The sequence below is a fragment of the Scyliorhinus canicula genome, chromosome 1 (genome assembly GCF_902713615.1).
Source record: "Scyliorhinus canicula chromosome 1, sScyCan1.1, whole genome shotgun sequence".
In the NCBI taxonomy this organism is placed as follows: domain Eukaryota; kingdom Metazoa; phylum Chordata; class Chondrichthyes; order Carcharhiniformes; family Scyliorhinidae; genus Scyliorhinus; species Scyliorhinus canicula.
Window position 1 is genome coordinate 131794472 of NC_052146.1, and position 18988 is coordinate 131813459.

At 48.8% G+C, this 18988-nt stretch overlaps 1 protein-coding gene across 4 annotated transcripts in view; it reads left to right on the forward strand.

Moving 5' to 3' along the window:
* LOC119967483 (transient receptor potential cation channel subfamily A member 1-like) overlaps positions 1-18988 on the forward strand; it is a 645844-nt gene that overhangs the window by 104148 nt on the left and 522708 nt on the right. For 3 of the 4 annotated variants that reach the window (XM_038800105.1, XM_038800113.1, XM_038800133.1), the window contains exon 6: positions 3640-3801. In XM_038800105.1, coding sequence (XP_038656033.1) covers positions 3640-3801 — 162 coding nt within the window. The remainder of the gene's footprint in view (positions 1-3639; positions 3802-18988) is intronic. The other variant, XM_038800122.1, reaches the window with a different exon arrangement.

Sequence of the window (18988 nt, forward strand, 5' to 3'; positions counted from 1 at the left end):
AAACACGCACTTATCCTTATTGTAGGTCAGGTTAAGGAGTTTTGCGGTACGGAGGAATTTGCGGAGGTTGGCGTCATGGTCCTGCTGGTCGTGGCCGCAGATGGTGACATTGTCGAGAGACGTGAAGGTTGCCCGTAAACCGTGTTGGTCGACCATTCGGTCCATCTCCCTTTGGAAGACCGAGGCCCCATTTGTGACACCGAAAGGAACCCTTAAAATGTGGTAGAGTCGCCCATCCGCTTCGAACGCAGTGTACTTTCGGTCACTCGTGCAGATGGGGAGCTGGTGGTAGGCAGACGTAAGGTCCACCGTTGAAAAAACCTTGTACTGCGCGATCCTGTTAACCAGGTCGGAGATACGTGGGAGAGGATACACGTCCAGCTGCATAAATCGGTTGATGGTCTGACTGTAGTCTATGACCATCCGATTTTTCTCCCCGGTCTTAACCACCAGCACTCGTGCTCGCCAGGGGCTGTTGCTAGCCTCGACAACCCCCTCCTTCAGGAGCCTTTGGACTTCGGACCTGATGAAGGTCCGGTCCTGGGCACTGTACTGTCTGTTCCTGGTGGCGACGGGTTTGCAATCCGGGGTGAGATTTGCAAACAAGGATGGGGGATCGACCTTGAGGGATGCAAGGCTGCAGACAGTAAGGGGGGGCATAGGGCCGCCGAATTTGAAAGTTAAGCTCTGGAGGTTGCACTGGAAATCTAACCCCAGGAGTGCTGCCGCGCAGAGGTGGGGAAGAACGAAGAGCTTATAATTTTTAAACACCCTCCCCTGGACCGTGAGGTCCGCTAGGCAGCACCCTGTGATCTGGACCGAGTGCGAACTGGAGGCCAGAGCGATTCTTTGTTTAACCGGATGAACGGGAAGTGCGCAGCATCTTACCCTGGCGGGGTGGACAAAACTTTCCCTGCTCCTTGAGTCCAACAGGCAGCTCGTCTCGTGACCGTTGAGGAAAATCTTCGTGGTTGCCGTGGAAAGCGTGTGGGGCTGTGACTGATCCAAAGTTACTGCAGCGAGTCGTGGCAGGAACTCCGAGTCGTCATCCGGCAGCGAGTGGTCACTTGTGGGGTCCTCGGTGCCGATCCAAGATGGCGGCGCCCGTCGGCCGCACATGGTGGGGGTAAACAAAATGGCGGCGCCCTGGGATCGCACGTGGAGTCGGGGGCCCAAAATGGTGGCACCTGGTGATCGCACGTGGCGCCGGGGGCCCAAAATGGTGGCGCCCGGTGATCACACGTGGCAGTGGGGTGGGGGCAGCGGGGACCGCGGGCCGCGCGGGGTGCATGAGGAGCGCGGGGGGGGGGGGGTGTGGGGACCCGCGGTCGCTGCTCGGGACTGCAGCAACCGCCTTGGACTGGCAAACGGCCGGGTAATGGCCCTTTTTGCCGCAGCCTTTACAGGTTGTGGCGCGGGCCGGGCAGCGCTGGCGGGGGTGCTTGGCCTGGCCGCAAAAGTAGCAGCGGGGCCCTGTGGGTTTATCGGGGTACCCTGCGGCGCAGGCCTGGGAGGGTCAGAGCCTGCGGAGGTGAGGGGGGTCGCGTTCCATGCCGCCCAGGGGCCACTGCGCGATCAGGAGTGTACGCACGGACGTTGCGATTGGCGATATTGAGAGAGGAGGCGAAGGCCCGTGCCTCAGCGAGGCTTAAAGTTTCCTTCTCCAAGAGTCTATGGCGGATCTGGGTAGATTGAATACCCGCCACGAAAGCGTCTCGAATTAAAAGTTCGGTGTGCTCGGCCGCAGAAACTTGTGGACAGGTGCAGTTCCTCCGCAGACAAGGAGGGTCAGGTAGAATTCATCTAAGGACTCACCGGGGAATTGCTGTCTCGTGGCTAGCAGGTGCCGTGCGTAGACCTGGTTCACCGGCCGGATGAAATGTCCTATTAGTAAGTCCATAGCTGCGTCATAGTCTGGTTCGTCCTCTATGAGCGTGTACACGGCGGCGCCCACGCACGAGTGGAGGATATGAAGTTTTTGTTCCCTCGACGGGTGGTTTTCAGCTGTGCTTAAATAACTGTTGAAACACGCCAGCCAGTGTTTAAATGCAGCTGTTGCATTTGTTGCGTGCGGGCTGAGTCGAAGGCACTCCGGCTTGAAACGAAGCTTCATCTTTTAAAATTTGCGTATTAAATTGATGCACCATAAATTGGACACGAGGCGAAGATGCGATCCAAACAAAAGGCTTTAATGCACAAGATGTGTGCCCGGCAGCAGACATACAGAAGAATGGCTGACTGCCGGGGAACACGGGTTCTTATATCCCGCCCTGTAGGCGGACCTACCTACCTCTCAGCCAATCGGCTGAGAGGCACATGACTAAACCTGGGTCAATGGGCAGCGCGTCCTCTGCACCAATGGCCGCTCACCTCTGAAGGTACCGTAATACCCCTTGTCATACTACCACAAGGGGCAAGTCCAGCACCGTCAGTCGGGGAAGAGCCGATCCGCGGGCAGGGGGGATTTTGGCAGGGGCTGGGGCACTATTGGGGGTTGGTCTGGGGGTCGCGAGCCGGCCAAAGGGGGAGCACTATTTTGCAGGCCAGGTCCGCGGGGGCCGGCATCATGTGCGCATGCATGACCACGGACCCGGCAATTCTCCAGCCGCATCGGCAACTAGAGTCGGGTGCTCTACGCTGCCTGCCTACTAGCCCCCCACCAATGGAGGATCGGTGGCGTTTTGCGCTGAATTTCTGGTTGTAAAAGGCCACCGTTCCCACGTCGACGTCAGGACATAGCCTGAAAATTGGAGAATACAGCCCTTTGTGCTTCCGGTATGCTGCTGAAAAGGACACCGAGTAGGTGTTAGAAGGAAAGTTGAACTGCCAGCCATCCTAAGTGGTCTGATCATGCACTGTCCATCTGGTTAGTGAATAGTTTTGGTACTGGCCCAAAAGCTTGCATGCAGGGAAACAAGTAGAGGGTAATGAACATAGTTTCAAAACATATTATGCTTACTTATATTTTATTTTGTTTAGTAACCACGCTATTGAAGTGCATGACCAACGATTGGGATTGATCTAACAGTGACTTCTCATTTCATATTTTATGATCATTTTGAATATCCTTTCATTGAGAAATGCCTGTTGTGAGAATAACATATTTGCAATATCTTAGGCTCTGCTTTTCACACACTGAAGCAAGGTGCATAATTTGTAACATTGAACCTGTTGGCGATTTCTGCAATGTTCAGTTGTGGAGGATAGTGGCTGTCATGCTGCTTTGGTCTCAGTGCTGAAGTGTGCCAGTGTTGTCAGTGGGGGATGATCACAGTTATCGTAAAGAAACTAATACCTGGTCTAATTTTGGTAACTTCCTCCTCTCTTTTGCTGAAAATATTGGTATATAACTTGTAGCACATTAAGGGCAGGATTTACTGACCACTCCGCCACATGTTTTTCGGCGGCGGAGGCGGCCCGCCAGCGGAATCTATCGGTCCTGCTATTGTCAATGGAATTTCTCATTGACAGCATCCCTCATCTCTGGGAAACCAGTACGCAGGTGTGGGACCGGAATTTCCCGCCAGCTTGAACAGCCGGTAAATCCTGCCCCAAGTGTCCTGATGCACCGCGTATAGTTATTTGTGGTCAATCCAGAAAGATATATTAATTGTTGTATAATAATTCAATTTCTTCTAGCAGAAATAGATCAAGTTTCAGATGGAGATATGCTGACACCAATGCACTGTGCAGCAAAACATGATGCTTTGGAAGCTGTGGTATGCTTACATGTTCACCATGCAAATATTCACAGAAAGGACTTCAAAAAGAGAACACCGCTTTTTCTTGCTGCTGCCCATGGTTAGTGAAAGAATGATGAATCTCTCTCCTGTGTATTTGTAATCTTTCAAAATTGAAAACTGAAATTGAGAGTTTGAACAGAAGAACATACAAAAAAGGAGCACAAGGTGATTTGATCTTTGGAATCTCTTCCATTATTCACTAAGACCGTGGCTGATCTACTCAACTGTCTGCACTATTCCCTTGATTGATATCTAAAAATCTATCAATCCCTTCTTGAATGTACTCAAAAAATGAGCATGCACGTCTTTCTGGGGTAGAAGATTTCAAATATTCACAACATTTTGAGTGAAGAACTTTCTCCTCATCTCAGTCCTAAATGGTCCACTCCTTATTCTGAGGCTTTGACCCCTTATTCTAGACTCCTCAGAGAGGGGAAACATCCCATTAAGAATTTTGTGATCACCTCTCTTTCTTCCAAATTCCAAGTGAATATAAAGTTAGTGTACTCAATCTCTCCTCATCACAATCCCCTTATCCCAAAAATCAGTCAAGTGTCAAGTGTACCTTTGTTGCGCACCCTTTAAAGGAGCTAAGTAGACCAAAATTGTCCACTGTATTCCAGGTGTGCTTTCACCAAGGCTTAGAAATTGCAGCAGGGTAACCTCCGGTGGCAGTATGTAGGGGGAGGACATACACGAGGTGGCTTCCTCTAGGGTACTGTACTTTCAGCTCTTTTCTCCCAGTTGCTGGGGGTATTTTTGATTGAAAACCCACTTGATTAATGGAATAAGGTGCCCACAGAATATTTTGCAGAGATGTTTGGGAAGATGGTGGGGGAGGCTGGTTTTGCATCTCCTCCTGAGCTGGATCGAGCCCACTGGCCTCTCCGACAGAAGCCCTGTCCCAATGAACCACACTGTGCAGTAATTGTGAAATTTCACAGCTTTCAAGAAAAAGAGTGGGTCCTGAAGTGGGCAAAAGAGCATCGCGACTATAATTGGGGAGACTACGCCATTAGGCTTTCTCAAGCTGTTAAAGCAGAGCTGGCAAGGAGCAGGCGGCATTTAATAAGATCAAAGCTGCCCTGTATAAAAGTGGAGTCCGCATTGGGGTGGTGTACCCAGTGCGAGTCAGTGACTTTTGAGAGGAGAGACTATTTTTTCGATACGCCAGAGGAGGCGGATTCTTTTGTAAAAAAGCAGGGGCTAGGGGTGGATTGATTGAGGTTTTCTGAATTTGGGAGTGGCCATGTGGCTATGGGGAGTTGTTGGGGTTCCATGTTAATGTTTACATTTCTTTGTTCTTGTGTGTGTTGAGTGCTTCGAAAGTTGGACTTGGGTGGGGGAATTAATGCTTTGGGATTTTTTTTATTTACTTGCTAAATTGAAAATATGTACCGCCCTGTTGGAGCACTATGTTTTAAGTGTTTTTTTTTATTACTTTGTATCTTATTTCTGTTAGCATCATTCTTCACTCTGGGCAGGAACTATCCTGCTAGCCGAAGAGTTAGCTAACGGAAGCGGTGGGGTGACTGCAGCTCATTATATTAGTTTTGTTTTAGATAATGAGCTTAGTGTATGATGATGGTGACTGCAGATTATTGTTTGCTTTGTCTTGCTGCTGGGTTTAGTGGCCATCTTGGGTGGGCCTGGTAGTTGTACTTTCTATGTAATTGTTTGATAATCCCTCTTGGTGGAAATCGCCGACTTGGGATTGAGGGAGGATAGAAGGCCGCCAATATTTTTGGTCACCTGGAATGGAAGGGGGTTTAATGGTCTTTGAAAGGTCGAGGATATTTTCTCCCCTTTAAAGTTTAAATGCCGATGTGGTGTTTTTGCAGGAGTCTCATTTGGGGGTCAGAGACCAGACTAGGTTGCGGAAAGGGTGGGTGGGACAAGTTGTTCATTTGGGCTTTGATGTAGGGCCCGGGATGCTGCAATTTTAATCATAATAGGGTTCAATTGTTTGACGCTAAGATCTTGCAGACCCTAATGGGACACATGTGATCATTAGTGGGTCCTTGTCGCGCATCTCGGTGTTTATACTCCAAATTGGGAGGATACGGGTTTTATTAATAAGATGTTAGCCTCCATTCCTGATTTGGATTTTCAGCAGCTAATCTTGAGCGGGGAGGCGGCGGGGGGGGACTTAATCGTGTTCTAGATCCTAGGGTGGATCGATCCAGGCTCAAATCTCTGACACCATCAGGGATGGCAAAGGTGTTGGCTTTCATGGAGCAGATGAGGCGACCGATCCATGGTATTTTTTGCACCCGAGGGATAAAGAGTTCTTTTTTTCTCCCATGTCCATCAGATATACTCACGTATTGGTTTTTATGTGGTAGGTATGTCTCTTCTCCCTTTGGTGTAGTGTATTCGGCAATTGTGATTTCAGACCATGCCCCACATTTTGTGCATTTGGTACTAGATTCTGATTCCTCCCAATGTCTGCCATGGAGATTGGGTACGACATTATTAGCAGACAAAATATTTTACGAACGCATGTCCACTGCCTCGGAAATATATTAAATTTAATAAGAATGAGTTTGTCTTACCTTCTACATCTGGGAAGCCCTTAAGGTGGTTATTGGGGTAAATAATTTACTACAAAGCACACATGGAGAGGACTGAGAGGGTGGAGTAGCAGAGGCTGGTGGACTCCTTCCTTGAGTGGACCATCAGTACTCGCTTGCCCCAAACCTGGAGTTGCTTCAAAAAAGCTGCAGACACAATTTGAATTACTATCATCAGATAAGGGGGTGGGCCAGTTGCGACGTTGAGTGTTTGATGAGATGAAGTGGGGATATCTCTTTGAGATTCTTGGGAGGATTGATTTTTGGCAAAAGTTTATGTGGACTTTACTGTATAGGGCCCCCACTGCCTAGAATACCTTGAAGGTGGACTATTTTCTGCTGAATACAGGTATGAGGCAGAGATGCCCATTATCTCCGCTCGTATTGCTTTAGTAATAGAACCGCTGGCCATAGCATTAAGATCTTCCAGTACGTGGAGGGGGATAAGTCAGGTAGGGATGGAGCATAGGGTATGCTTGTACGCAGATGATCTGCTTCGTTATATTACGGACCCAGTATCCCCTATAGATGGGATAATGAAGCGACTCAGGAATTTGGGCTCCGTCTCTGGGTTTAAGTTGAATTTCAATAAGAGCGAATACTTCCAGGTCAATCCCCCAGGTACTGGGGCCAATCTAAGGATGCAACCTTTTTGTGTTGCCAGACCTAGCTTTTGTTTACTGGGTGGCATACGATTGGGCCTCACTTCCTAAATTAAACTATGCTAGTCTGGTTATTGGGGTCAAATCTGACTTGCTGAAGTGGGATGACCTCCCCCTGTCCTTGACGTGCAGGGTACAGACTATTAAAATGAATGCCGTCCTGAGGTTTCTATTTATTTTTCAGTGTCTCCCCACTTTCATCCCAAGTCCTTCTTTGTCAGAGTTAACAAATTAGTGTCCTCTTTCATTTGGGCGGGTGATAGACAGTCAGTTTTTTCAATTTGTTATTTTATTCTTGGGCAGCCAATGTTGGGAAAGTATTGGTGTGGTTTAACAATCCGAGTTTTATATGGGTGCAAATGGAGGCAAGTAGGGGTGCTAGATTAAGTACATTAGTAATTGCCTTGCTGCTGTTCACTCCTGTAAGATTTTCTTCCAATTAAAAAAAAATTAATGTATGTTGGTACGTGAGCATCGCAGGCTGTACCAGTATTTATTGCCCATCCCTAATTGCCCTTGAAGGGCAGTTAAGAGTCAACCACATTGTTATGGGAAGGAGTCACATATAGGCCAGACCAGGTAAGGATAGCAAATTTTCTTCCCTAAAGGACATTATTTGATTAGATTTGATTTATTATTGTCACATGTATTAGTGTACAGTGAAAAGTCTTGTTTCTTGCATGCTTTACAGACAATGCATACCGTACATAGGGAATGAAGGAGAGATTGCAGAATGTAATGTTACAGTCATAGCTAGTGTGTAGAGAAAAGATCGACTTAATACGAGGAACATCCATTCAAAAGTCTGATGGAAACTGGGAAGAAGCTGTTCTTGAGTCAGTGAAATTAGTGAACCAGATGGGTTTTTACGACACTCATAGAACATAAAACAGACAGTGCAGGAGGAGGCCATTTGGCCCATCGAGTCTGCACCGACCCACTTAATTGAGCCCTTACTTCCACCCTATCCCCATAACCCAATAACCCCATCTAACCTTTTTGGACACTAAGGGCAATTTAGCATGGCCAATCCACCTAACCTGCACATCTTTGGGTTGTGGGGGTGAAACCCACGCAGACATGGGGAGAATGCAAACTCCGCATGGACAGTGACCCAGGGCCGGGATTCAAACACGGGTCCTCAGTGCCACAGTCCCAGTGCTAACCACTGCGCCACATGCCACCCCCTTCCACCCTAACAATGTTGGCCTTGATGTCAGGCATGGTCAGCAACATCTCCTGCGACCAAAGCCTTTGGGACTCCTCAAATCGGGTATGCACTCACTGGAATGTATCTGACATCCCTCCTGAATATTACAGCTGTCTCCTATTGTTTGCAACTCTGAGAGAACCTTGTCCAGAGGCTCAGCATCTGACTGGGAGCAGCTTAGCCCAGGGATCCAGCAGACCTCGATTGCTGTCCCCCTTAGATGTTTCTACCGCCACCTGATGTGTTTCAACAAATGAGTTGTGCTCACCAGGTTGTGTCCCAGAGCCTGTCCACTAATCTCGCCCACTAAGGATGGTGTCTCTGCGCTGGTTGAAGGTGGGGGTGATAGCTGCGATGCCTCACCAGTGATCTCCTCGGAGCTCTCCTCCGAGTTGGTCACTTAGGTGGCAAGGAGGGTACGACTCCACATGGTCTGGCCTCATCAGATGGGGATCTTGCAAGTCAATGGACCGTGTCGCGTCTTTTCGTCCGACGTCACTTCGTCCAACGACACTTCGTCCACGTCTTTTGGTCCAACGTCTTTTTGTCCGCCCGTCTTTTGGTCCAACGTCACTTCGTCCAATTATCCAATTACAAATTAGCTCCGTATAAAACCATTTAATTGATAAAATTCAAGTACAATACAGCAAGTGAATTTAATTGCTAAAATGCAAGTAATTGATAAAATGCAAGTAAAATGCAAGTTGCAAAATGCAGTTTAAAAATCTAAAAATGCAGTTAAAAAATCTAAAATTAATTGATAAAATGCAAGTAAAATGCAAGTTGAAAAATGCAGTTTAAAAATCTAAAAATGCAGTTAAAAAATCTAAAAGTTTACTAATTACTTAAAATTCCCGAAATTACTTAAAATTGATGTAAATTCTAAGCAACATTCCTCAAGAAATCAATTTTTGTTGTAGAATCATATTCAACGACCAATCTTTTGATGCGTTCAGTTATTTTCTTATATCGCGTACATGAAGTCGACTGATCTCCCTGAAGAATTTGAGCCTTTTTGCCTATTATGAACCCTTCCTCTTCCTTCAGAGTTTTGATTAAATTCCAGATATTCAAATGAGCTCCACCTGCCGAACGCTTCTTTTCTCACATCTCCAGTATTCTTTTCCTAGGTTTGGACTGCTCGAATGAAAATCGTAGATATAGTTATTTCCATCAGCTACTTTCCGTTTACTCTTCGTTGACACAATGAACTTTGCCATTTCGGGATGGGCGAATTAAGAAAGAGAACAATAATATCTATCCTTTAACGAGGCTCGTTAAAGGAAAGAGAACAATAATAACTATCCTTTAACGAGGCTCGTTAAAGGAAAGAGACCGGTAATAAAAATCCTTTATTGCATATTATACCTTGCTATGTGCATTAGAGAAGATTTCTATTTACAAAAAGTTAATGTGGGGAGTGGAGTGGAGTGCTACAAGTTACAAAAAGACAAGTTACAAAAAGTCTTTGACAAAAAAAATCATCCGACAAAAAAACGTAACAAGTCACAAAAAGTCTTTGACGAAAGAAATCATCGGACAAAAAGACGTTGGACCAAAAGACGTGCGGACAAAAAGACGTTGGACCAAAAGACGTGGACGAAGTGTCGTTGGACGAAATGACGTCGGATGAAAAGACATAGCACCCAATGGACATGTGGTCAGTGAGAGGGAAGGGTCATTTTGTCTGACATGAACAACTCACTTGAGACAGGTCATCTGGGTGAAGGGGTAGTGAATCCTTACCTTTGGGTGCAGGCCAACCTCGCTGTCAGTGACTGCTCTCATCTCAGATCACCCTGCAATTTCCAGCACCCGTGATCATAGGTGTGAGGGCTTGGATTTCTGGCATCCGCCCTCCAGTTTGGCACTTTCCCACTTATTAAGAGCTATCTTCTCCTGAAGGGACAAAGAGCGGGCATTGTGAGCCGATGGGTCAGGGGGATCTATTGCAGTTGGCATGTGGGCACCACACCTGGACATGAAGGGTTTGTGCTGGTGGGTACTAGTAGATTCTGAGGAACAAGCGTGAAGATCAGTGTGGAGGGGGGGGAGGGGGGAATGCGACATGGCAGCCAGCGATCTGTGTGTGCGAGGGGTTGGGGAGGATTGAAATTTGAGGGGTGGAAGGTAGATCTGATGCCAAAGGAGAGGTGGTAACTTACCCTTTCAGCTCAGTGGAGATAGTTGGTCTTCTTCTGACATTGGACGACGATCCTCCCGGTCATGCCGCCCGCACTGACAGCTGCTGCAGTTGCCAGGAGGAATTGTTGCCCTCCTGCTGGGCCTCTGACTCCCTCGAGAGAACAGGATATCCCGTCTCGCATCAACGGCTTCGAAAAGCCTGACCAAGTCAGCATTGCCAAAGTGAGGTGCAGGTTTGTTTGCTGCAATGCTTGTGTGTTGACTGGGAGTGAGGGTGTGGAACCAATTAAAAGCAGCTCCCCCTTGTTAGCGGCGAGACAACCAGTAATGGCTAGATTCACACGGTGGCTCATTTTCGGCACTAAGTGCCATTGAATACGGACCGCGACCTTACCAACGCAGCCATCGAGAAATACCCAACTGCTGTATTCTCCACTGCTGCAGCTTCCTCCTCCTCGAGCAACTCCAGATGGTACAGCCCCAGGGCATCCCCCAGGGCTTCGATGACTAGCAGGAAGGCCAAATTTGCTGGTTGAATTCCAATATCCAAGGGGTGAAAGGCCGACATGTTAGCATGGTGCGTACCCCCCATGACGACTCAGGCACCTGTTGGTGCCTGGCACCGTGGGACCTTTGGCCTTGGCACCTGTCCCTGCTGCCAGTGGTAACACCGGCTGGCGCTGCTCATGCCAGTGGTATGCTCCGTGGCCTCCTGCGGCACCCCCGTAGGGGCTACTGTGGGTGGTTGCCCTTGGGTGGGCCAATTGATGCCCCATCGGTGGCTGGCAGCTGGGGTGAAGGCAGTATAGCGGAGGCTGGGTGGGGGCTTAGGTGCGGGGGTTATGCACCCAAACGGGCGGTGTTACTATGCAGAACACCCACCAAGGTGGGTGGATAGAACATAGAACAGTACAGCACAGAACAGGCCCTTTGGCCCTCGATGTTGTGCCGAGCAATGATCACCCTACTTAAACCCACGTAACCCGTATACCCGTAACCCGTATACCCGTAACCCAACAATCCCCCCATTAACCTTACACTCAGGGCAATTTATCATGGCCAATCCACCTAACCTGTGCATCTTTGGACTGTGGGAGGAAACCGGAGCACCCGGAGGAAACCCACGCACACACGGGGAGGACGTGCAGACTCCACACAGACAGTGACCCAGCCGGGAATCGAACCTGGGACCCTGGAGCTGTGAAGCATTGATGCTAACCACCATGCTACCGTGAGGCCCTGGCTGCTAATTAGTTACAACAAGAATAAAACATTTAACCATTAAACAAATCATTATAGTACAATTCTCCTTCACTCCCCCCATTCCCCCCCCCCCCCCCCAGCTTCACAAATGCAAACAGTTTTCAAAAATACCACCGCATCCTGGACTTGGTGACGATACACTGAACAGTCGGATACTTGGGTGTGCAGCAAGATGGTTGTCTTGCAGACCGTGACAATGGTGATCCATACCTGGACAGTGCCCCAGTTCCGTGGGCAGTTATTACTGCCACATGACCCATTCCCTGTCACCACCCATGGCAGGTCTCTCCCCCCCCCCCTACCCACCCCCGCAAGCCAGCCCGGCCAGTGTCTGCCCCGGCAGCCCACGGTCATGCCCCTCGGTGTCCTACCTCCTCTCTCTCCCTCATTAGCCACAACGCCGGTTTTACGATTTTTAAAAGCACAAGTGAACTGCACTGTCGGGAACTCCGTCGAGCGGAGGCGGAGAATCGGGGAGGCCCAGGAGAATAGCTAATGATATGCCAACAATGTTTAGTGTACGTGAGTTCTGGAACGCATTGACGCCACTACTGAGGCAATGGTGAATTGCGATTTGGTGTCAAATCGGCGCCTGCCGCGGTTTCTCCGCCCAGTTACATTTCCCGATTCTGGCGTCAGCCAATGGAGGATGTCGTCCCATGACTTTTACTTTATTTAGAAAACGTGGAGGAACAGAGTCACATGGCTGCTAATTAGTTACAACAACAAGAATAAAACATTTAACCATTAAACAAATCATTATAGTACAATTCTCCTTCACTCCCCCCATTCCCCCCCCCAGCTTCACAAATGCAAACAGTTTTCAAAAATACCACCGCATCCTGGACTTGGTGACGATACACTGAACAGTCGCACGAAACGTGGCGCTCCCTAGGAATTTCAAATTTTAACCTGAAAATCGGACATCGAAAAAGAAAAGACCCCCACCCCACCCTAAACGTTTTTTATAAATGTTTTTTTTCATACAATGACGAAAGTGAACATATACAGAAACTATGAACATTGGTTACCATTCACTATATACATCGGTTACAATTCATATTTCTTTGCAAGTGCCTAGCTTTGACTTGGCCTCCTGATCTCAACTCCCCCCTTTCTTCCCAAATCCCCGTCCCTTCTTGCTATCTGGCGGGTCTTCTTTGTTTGTTGTCCTCCAACCTGGACTTGTTGGGGTAGTGTAGTGCTGCACATGCTGTTATGTATGGTTGGCTTCTGTGCCTGTTTGTTCCTTCCCTTCCTCCTTTTTACTCCCATTCCCCCTCCTCCCCTTCCCCATCTTTTTTTTGTTTGAGTCTGTGGTTCTTCAGTGCATCTCCCCCTCTCTTATTGGCTGCTGGCTTCAACAGGTCTTGGAACAGATTGGCGAATGGCTTCCACGTTTTGTGGAAGCCCTCTTCCGATCCCTGGATGGTGAATTTGATTTTCTCCATTTGGAGAAATTCCGAAAGGTCAGACAGCCAGTCCATGGATTTGGTTGGTGTTGCCGATCGCCAGCTGAGCAGGATTCTACGGCGGGTGTTTAGGGAGGCAAAGGTGAGGGCATCGGTCCCCCTCCCCATAAAGAGTTCTGATACCCCGAAGACAGCCACTGTCAGGCAGGCTCCACCCTCATCCTCACAACCTTGGACATCGCGTCAAAGAAAGCTGTCCAGAACACGCCAAGTCTGGGGCATGACCAAAACATATGGGCGTGGTTTGGCTGAGCCTCCCTGGCACTGTTCACATTTGTCCCCCACCTCCGGGAAGAACCTCTTCATTCGAGTTCTGGTTAAGTGTGTTCTGTGTACCACTTTCAGATGCATTAGGCCTAGCCTCGCGCAAGTGGAGGTGGAGTTAACCATGTACAATGTCTCGCTTCAGAGTCCCCACCCTATTTCGAACCATAGGCCGGCCTCCCATTTTTCCCTTGTCTCGTCCAGTGGAGAGCGTGCCTTTCCCAGTAGTCACCCATACAGGTCCCCGCAGTTTCCCTTCTCTAGGATGTCTCCATCCAATAGGTCCTCTAATAGCGATTGTTGTGGCGGCCATGGGTATGTCTTTGATTCCCTGCATTGGAAGTTTTTAACTTGCATGTATCTTAGTTTGTTTCCCCATGTCAGTTGGAACTTCTCTGTCAGTTCCTCTAGTGTTGTCAGTCTGTTGTCCGTGTAGAAGTCCCTAACTGTCAATATTCTCCCATCCTGTCTCCACCTTTTGAAGATGGCATTCATTTTGGTTGGCGCGAAGCTGTGGTTGCAGATGGGGGCTCAATGGACATCTATGTTAGACTGAAGGGATGTTGTAGTTGATTCCATGACCAGAGTGTGGCTATCACCACCGGGCTCGTTGAGTGTCTAGTCAGTGGGGATAGGAGTCCTGCCGTGGCCAAGGCTCGGAGGGATGTCCCCATGCAGGAGCTGTCCTCAATTCTTACCCATCCAGCCTCCGGTTCCTTTATCGATCCCTTTACTCTTTCTGCTGTTGCTGCCCAGTTGTAATATTGCAGGTTTGGGTGGGTTAGCAACCCCCCCCCCCCTTGTCTTTGTCCTGTGTCTTTGCAGGACATTTTGGGGGAATCCTTGGGTTCTTCCCCCCCCCCCCCCCCACCACCCCTCCAAACAGACACAACACCATGATCAATTTGTCCACTGAATTGAAAATGGCATTGGGGATGTAGATTGGTATAGATCTGATCAAGAAGAGGAACCTGGGCAGTACATTCATCTTGATTGTCTGTACCATATCCGCCAGAGAGAGTGACCCACCTCTGCAGATCCTTTTTAACTTCCTCCACCAGGCCGCTCAGGTTCCATTTGTGGATCCGCGTCCAGTCATGGGCAATTTGGATCCCCATGTAGCAGAATTTATTTTGGGCGTGTTTAAATAACAGTCCCTCCTGTCATGGGAGTATCCCTTTAAGAAATGTTTTTGTCTTATCACATGGCTTCAGTAATGTCATTGTGTGGGTGGAGCTAGGCTGTGGCTCTGTGAGTTTTTAGTTTTGTTTTCACATTTGGCTGCTGTAGACTCAAACAGAGAGATATTTTGGCCTGTCTCTCTATTTTCAATTTTAAAGAATTATTCCAAGGAAGAAACTCAATGATTATAGTTACCTACTGTTTTGGTAACAAGGGTTTTTTGGTTTATGGGATCATGTCATTGAATGGGAACAGTTAAGGGGGAATTCATTAAGGGTTATACATGGATTACTGTAGCTGCGTGAGGTCTTTATGTTTGTAGTTCATAAACATTCTTACTGTGGGTGCTTATACAAATGTTAACAAAATTCGTAGAATAAAGCTTGTTTTTTGATTAAAAGCGCCCAAGAATTCTGTTCAATAACACCTGAAAGACAAGCTCTTGCTCCTCATTGTAACAAAAATCAACAAACAGTTGTAGGTCAGGTGAACTCCATGATATACTTTGGAGTTTTCTAAATCATGGCCCATAACACTCCAGCTCTGCCCCGCCCCCTTGTGGGTTCACCCGGAAGATCTCATTCTTGCTCAGGCTGAGTGTGTAGCCCGAGAAGTTCCAAATTCTTTCAAGAGCTCCATGATTCCCTCTATGCTGCTTTGTGAGTCTGCAACGTAAAGGAGCAGGTCATCCACATAGAGCAAGACTCTGCTCTCTGTGTCCTTTCCGGATTCCCTTCCAATTCTTTGCCACTGTGAGTGTGATCGCTAGGGTGACCAGCAGCAGCGGGGACAGCAGGCATCCCTGCCTTGTGCCTCTGTGCAGCTGTAAGTACTTAGAGCTGGTGGTGTTCATCTGTATGCTCGCCATGTTCACGCTGTACAGAAATTTCACCCAGCGATGAACCGCGTTCCAAGTCAGAACCGCTCCAGTACCTCTATGAGGTATTTCCATTCGACTCATTTGAAGGTCTTTTCTGCGTCCAGGGAGATGTTCACCTCTGGTGTTCTCTCCCTGGATGGAATCATTATCATACTCAGCAGGCGCCTGATGTTCGATGTTAGCTGTCTACCTTTAACAAAGCACGGCTGGTCTTCTGCCACTACCTCTGGAAAGCAGTTCTCCAGTCGCCTGGTGAGGATTTTGGCCAGTATTTCCGCGCCTAAATTGCGGAGTGAAATGGGTCTGTAGGATTTGCATTCTGTTGGGTCTTTGTCCTTTTTGGGTATTAGTGAGATTGAAACTTGTGCTAGTGTGGACAGCAGGATGCCCCTCACCAGCGAGTATGTAAACATCTCTCGCAATTGCGGGGCCAATGCCGTTGCAAAGCTTTTGTAGAAGTCTGCTGGGATCCTTCTGGTCCCAGCGTCTTCCCCGCCTACATGGAGTTAATGCTCTCCATGACTTCTCCCAGTTCTAGTGGTACTTCCAGCCCCCATTTCTTATACTCCCGCACAACTAGTATGTCCAGTCCATTGAGGAACCCTTTCATCGCCAAGTCCCCTTCGGTGTGGTGTTCTTTATGACTCTTGGTCTCAGGATGAATGTTGTAGTGTTCACAAAGACCACAAAAGCTAAGTTCATAAACAAAGCTAACTTTTATTTCTACTACTTAAATTAAGTTTGACCACTTACTCCTAAAGTAAATAATAAGCTAATCTATACTCAACTACACTCATCTCAACATTCTATCTAATACTGTACTGCACTCTCTATCACTGCTCTCTCCAGCTCTCTTCAGCTCTCTCCCAGAGATCTGTGAGTCACTAGCTCCATCTAGTGGTTATTTACATCATTACATTTACCCTTTGTTATCTGTGCATTTCCGATAATGTCACACCTGGTAGATGGCCTCGAATGCCTCTTTGACCTTTCCGGCCCTGTTACTAGTTTGCCCCTGCTGTCTATAATCTGTGCTAATTCCCTGGTTGTTGCCTGGTTTTTCAGTTGGTAAGCCAGCAGGCAGCTGGCTTTGTCTCCGTGCTCGTACAGGGTCCCCCATGCCTGGTGGAGCTGGCGCATTGCTTTCCTAATGGAGACAGGTTCAAAATCCATTTGTAGTTCTTCCTTTCCGCAAGGAGCTCTACGGTTGGAGCCTAGGAGCATTGCGGTCTACCCCCAGTATGAAGTCAACTAGCTGTTGCCTAGCCACCCTCTCTTCCCGATCTCTCCTTGCTTAATAAGCAATAATTTCACCCCTGATCACAATCTTCAGAGTCTCCCAGACCATGGAGGGTGAGACCTCCCGGTTTTGCAGTTAGTAATATGTTCATCTAAGGCCTGTGATATTTTCTCACAGCAAGCCTTGTCGGCCAGCAGTGTCATGTCCAACCTCCATGGGAGGACATTGTGCACAGCCCGTCTCCAACTCACATTCGTGTAATGTGGGCTGCGGTTAGAGATCACAATCGTGGAATATTCCACTCTTACTATCCCTGGAAGCACCGATTTCCCCACTACAAAGAAGTCAATCCGTGTGTGCACGTTGTGTGCCTGGGATAAGGAGGAGAAATCCTTCTCTCCTGGGTGGGTGAACTGCCATGGGTTCACTGCCCCCACCTGTTCCATGAATATGCCTAGCTCTTTCACCATATTAGAGGTCATCCCTGTTTTGGGGTTGACCTCTCTGTCCGTGGGTCCTGTAGACAGTTAAAGACCCCCCCCCCCCCCAAGATTAGTTGGTACTTGTCGATGTCGGCGATTTTCGCCATGGCCTTCTTTATAAACTTCGTGTCATCCCAGTGGGAGTGTACACCTTCACCAGGACTACCGGTGCCCCGTCCAGGACACCTTTGACCATGCCGTACCATCCACCTTGGTCCATAACCGTCCTCGTCACAGTAAACATCGTCCTCTTATTTAACAGCATGGCAACTCCCTAGCTCTGGTCCCATGGCAGGGATGGTAAGTCTGTCCCATCCAGCCCTTCCTTTCCTGCAGTCGATCCTTCTTCCTCAGGAGGACTTGGAGGAAGACTATGTCAGCTTTCATACTTTTCAGGTGGGCAAAGACTCTGGATCTTTTAACTGGGCTGCTATATCCCCTGACCTTCCAGGTGACTATCTTGGTGAGGTGGGGGTGGGGGGGCACTCTGGGGTTTTCCTTTGTTGGGAGGCCACCCAAAATAGCCGCAGTCATCGTTCTCACCATGAGGCCGGGCCCCTGCGCTCCGGGGTTTCCCTTTGTCAGGGGCCACCCAACATGGCCGCCAACTATGTATATGCCATGTGGATGCGTCCCTGCTCTCCAGGGTTTCCCTTTGTTACAAGACCCTCCAACGTAGTTGCTTGCGGTGCCTTTGTGTTCAAAGTCACCACTTGTGGCCTGTTGTAGCCAGTCTAATGCCCTTACCATCCTATGTTTCCCCTCTGATTCTTCCCATCTCTCCTGTTACTGGCCCTCCCCCTTCCTTATTCCTGACTCATGTTTACTCACCTGGCTGTCCCCCCATTGGTGTTGTGTAAACACCCCCCCCCCCCCCCCCCACCGTTGCAAAGCGTTCTGTCCCCTGCGGGAGATGTGCAGCGGCACCCCTCTCGCTCGTACCTCCTGATTCTAGCTTTCCCGTTAGTGTGGAGGACCCCCTCCTGTGGTCGGCTATGTGTCTCCCCTTCACTCGCTATCTGGTTCCCCCTCCTGACATCCTCCACACCCTCTCCTGTGCTTTGCTGCCATCGCCCTGTGGTAGTATGACTAGAGATACTATGGTACCTGGGAGTGTGAGCTGCTATTGGTGGAGAAGGCTCGCTGCTCATTGGCCCAAATGTTGCTTTCTCATTAGTCAAGACGAAGGTAGCTCCGCCCAATGACGCGGAGTATAAGAACCCGTGTTTCCCAGCAGCCACCGTTCTTTCTGTACTCAAGCTTCTGGGGAAACATCTTGTAGATTAAAGCCTTCAATTCGGACTACTCCTTCGTTTCAGTAGTTATTGATCATGCATCAATTTAATCTAGAAGTTTTAAAGGATGGAGCTCCGCATCAAGCCAGAGTGTCTACGACTCAGCCCCCATGCAGCTAATGCAGCAGCCACATTCAAGCACGGGCTGGCTTGTTTCAACAGCTACCTCAGTACGGCGGAAAACGTACCGACGAGGGAGCAGAAGCTACACATCCGTCACTCGTGCGTCGGCACTGCCATCTACACGCTCATCGAGGACACGACCGACTACGACGGGCCATGGAACTGCTCAAAGGACACTTCATCCGGCCGATAAATGAAGTTTACGCTTGGCACTTACTGGCTACGAGGCAGCAGATCCCTGGTGAGTCGTTGGACGGTTCTTACCGTGCTTTCCTCGTACTGGGGAGGAACTGCGGCTGCCCACAAGTGTCGGCTCGTGAGCACACTGAACTCCTCATCCGAGACGCTTTTGTTGCAGGCATGCAGTCCCCACAGATCCGCCAGAGACTATTAGAAAGGGAAACCTTGAGCCTCACGGAGGCACGGTCCCTTGCTACCTCCCTAGATGTCGCGA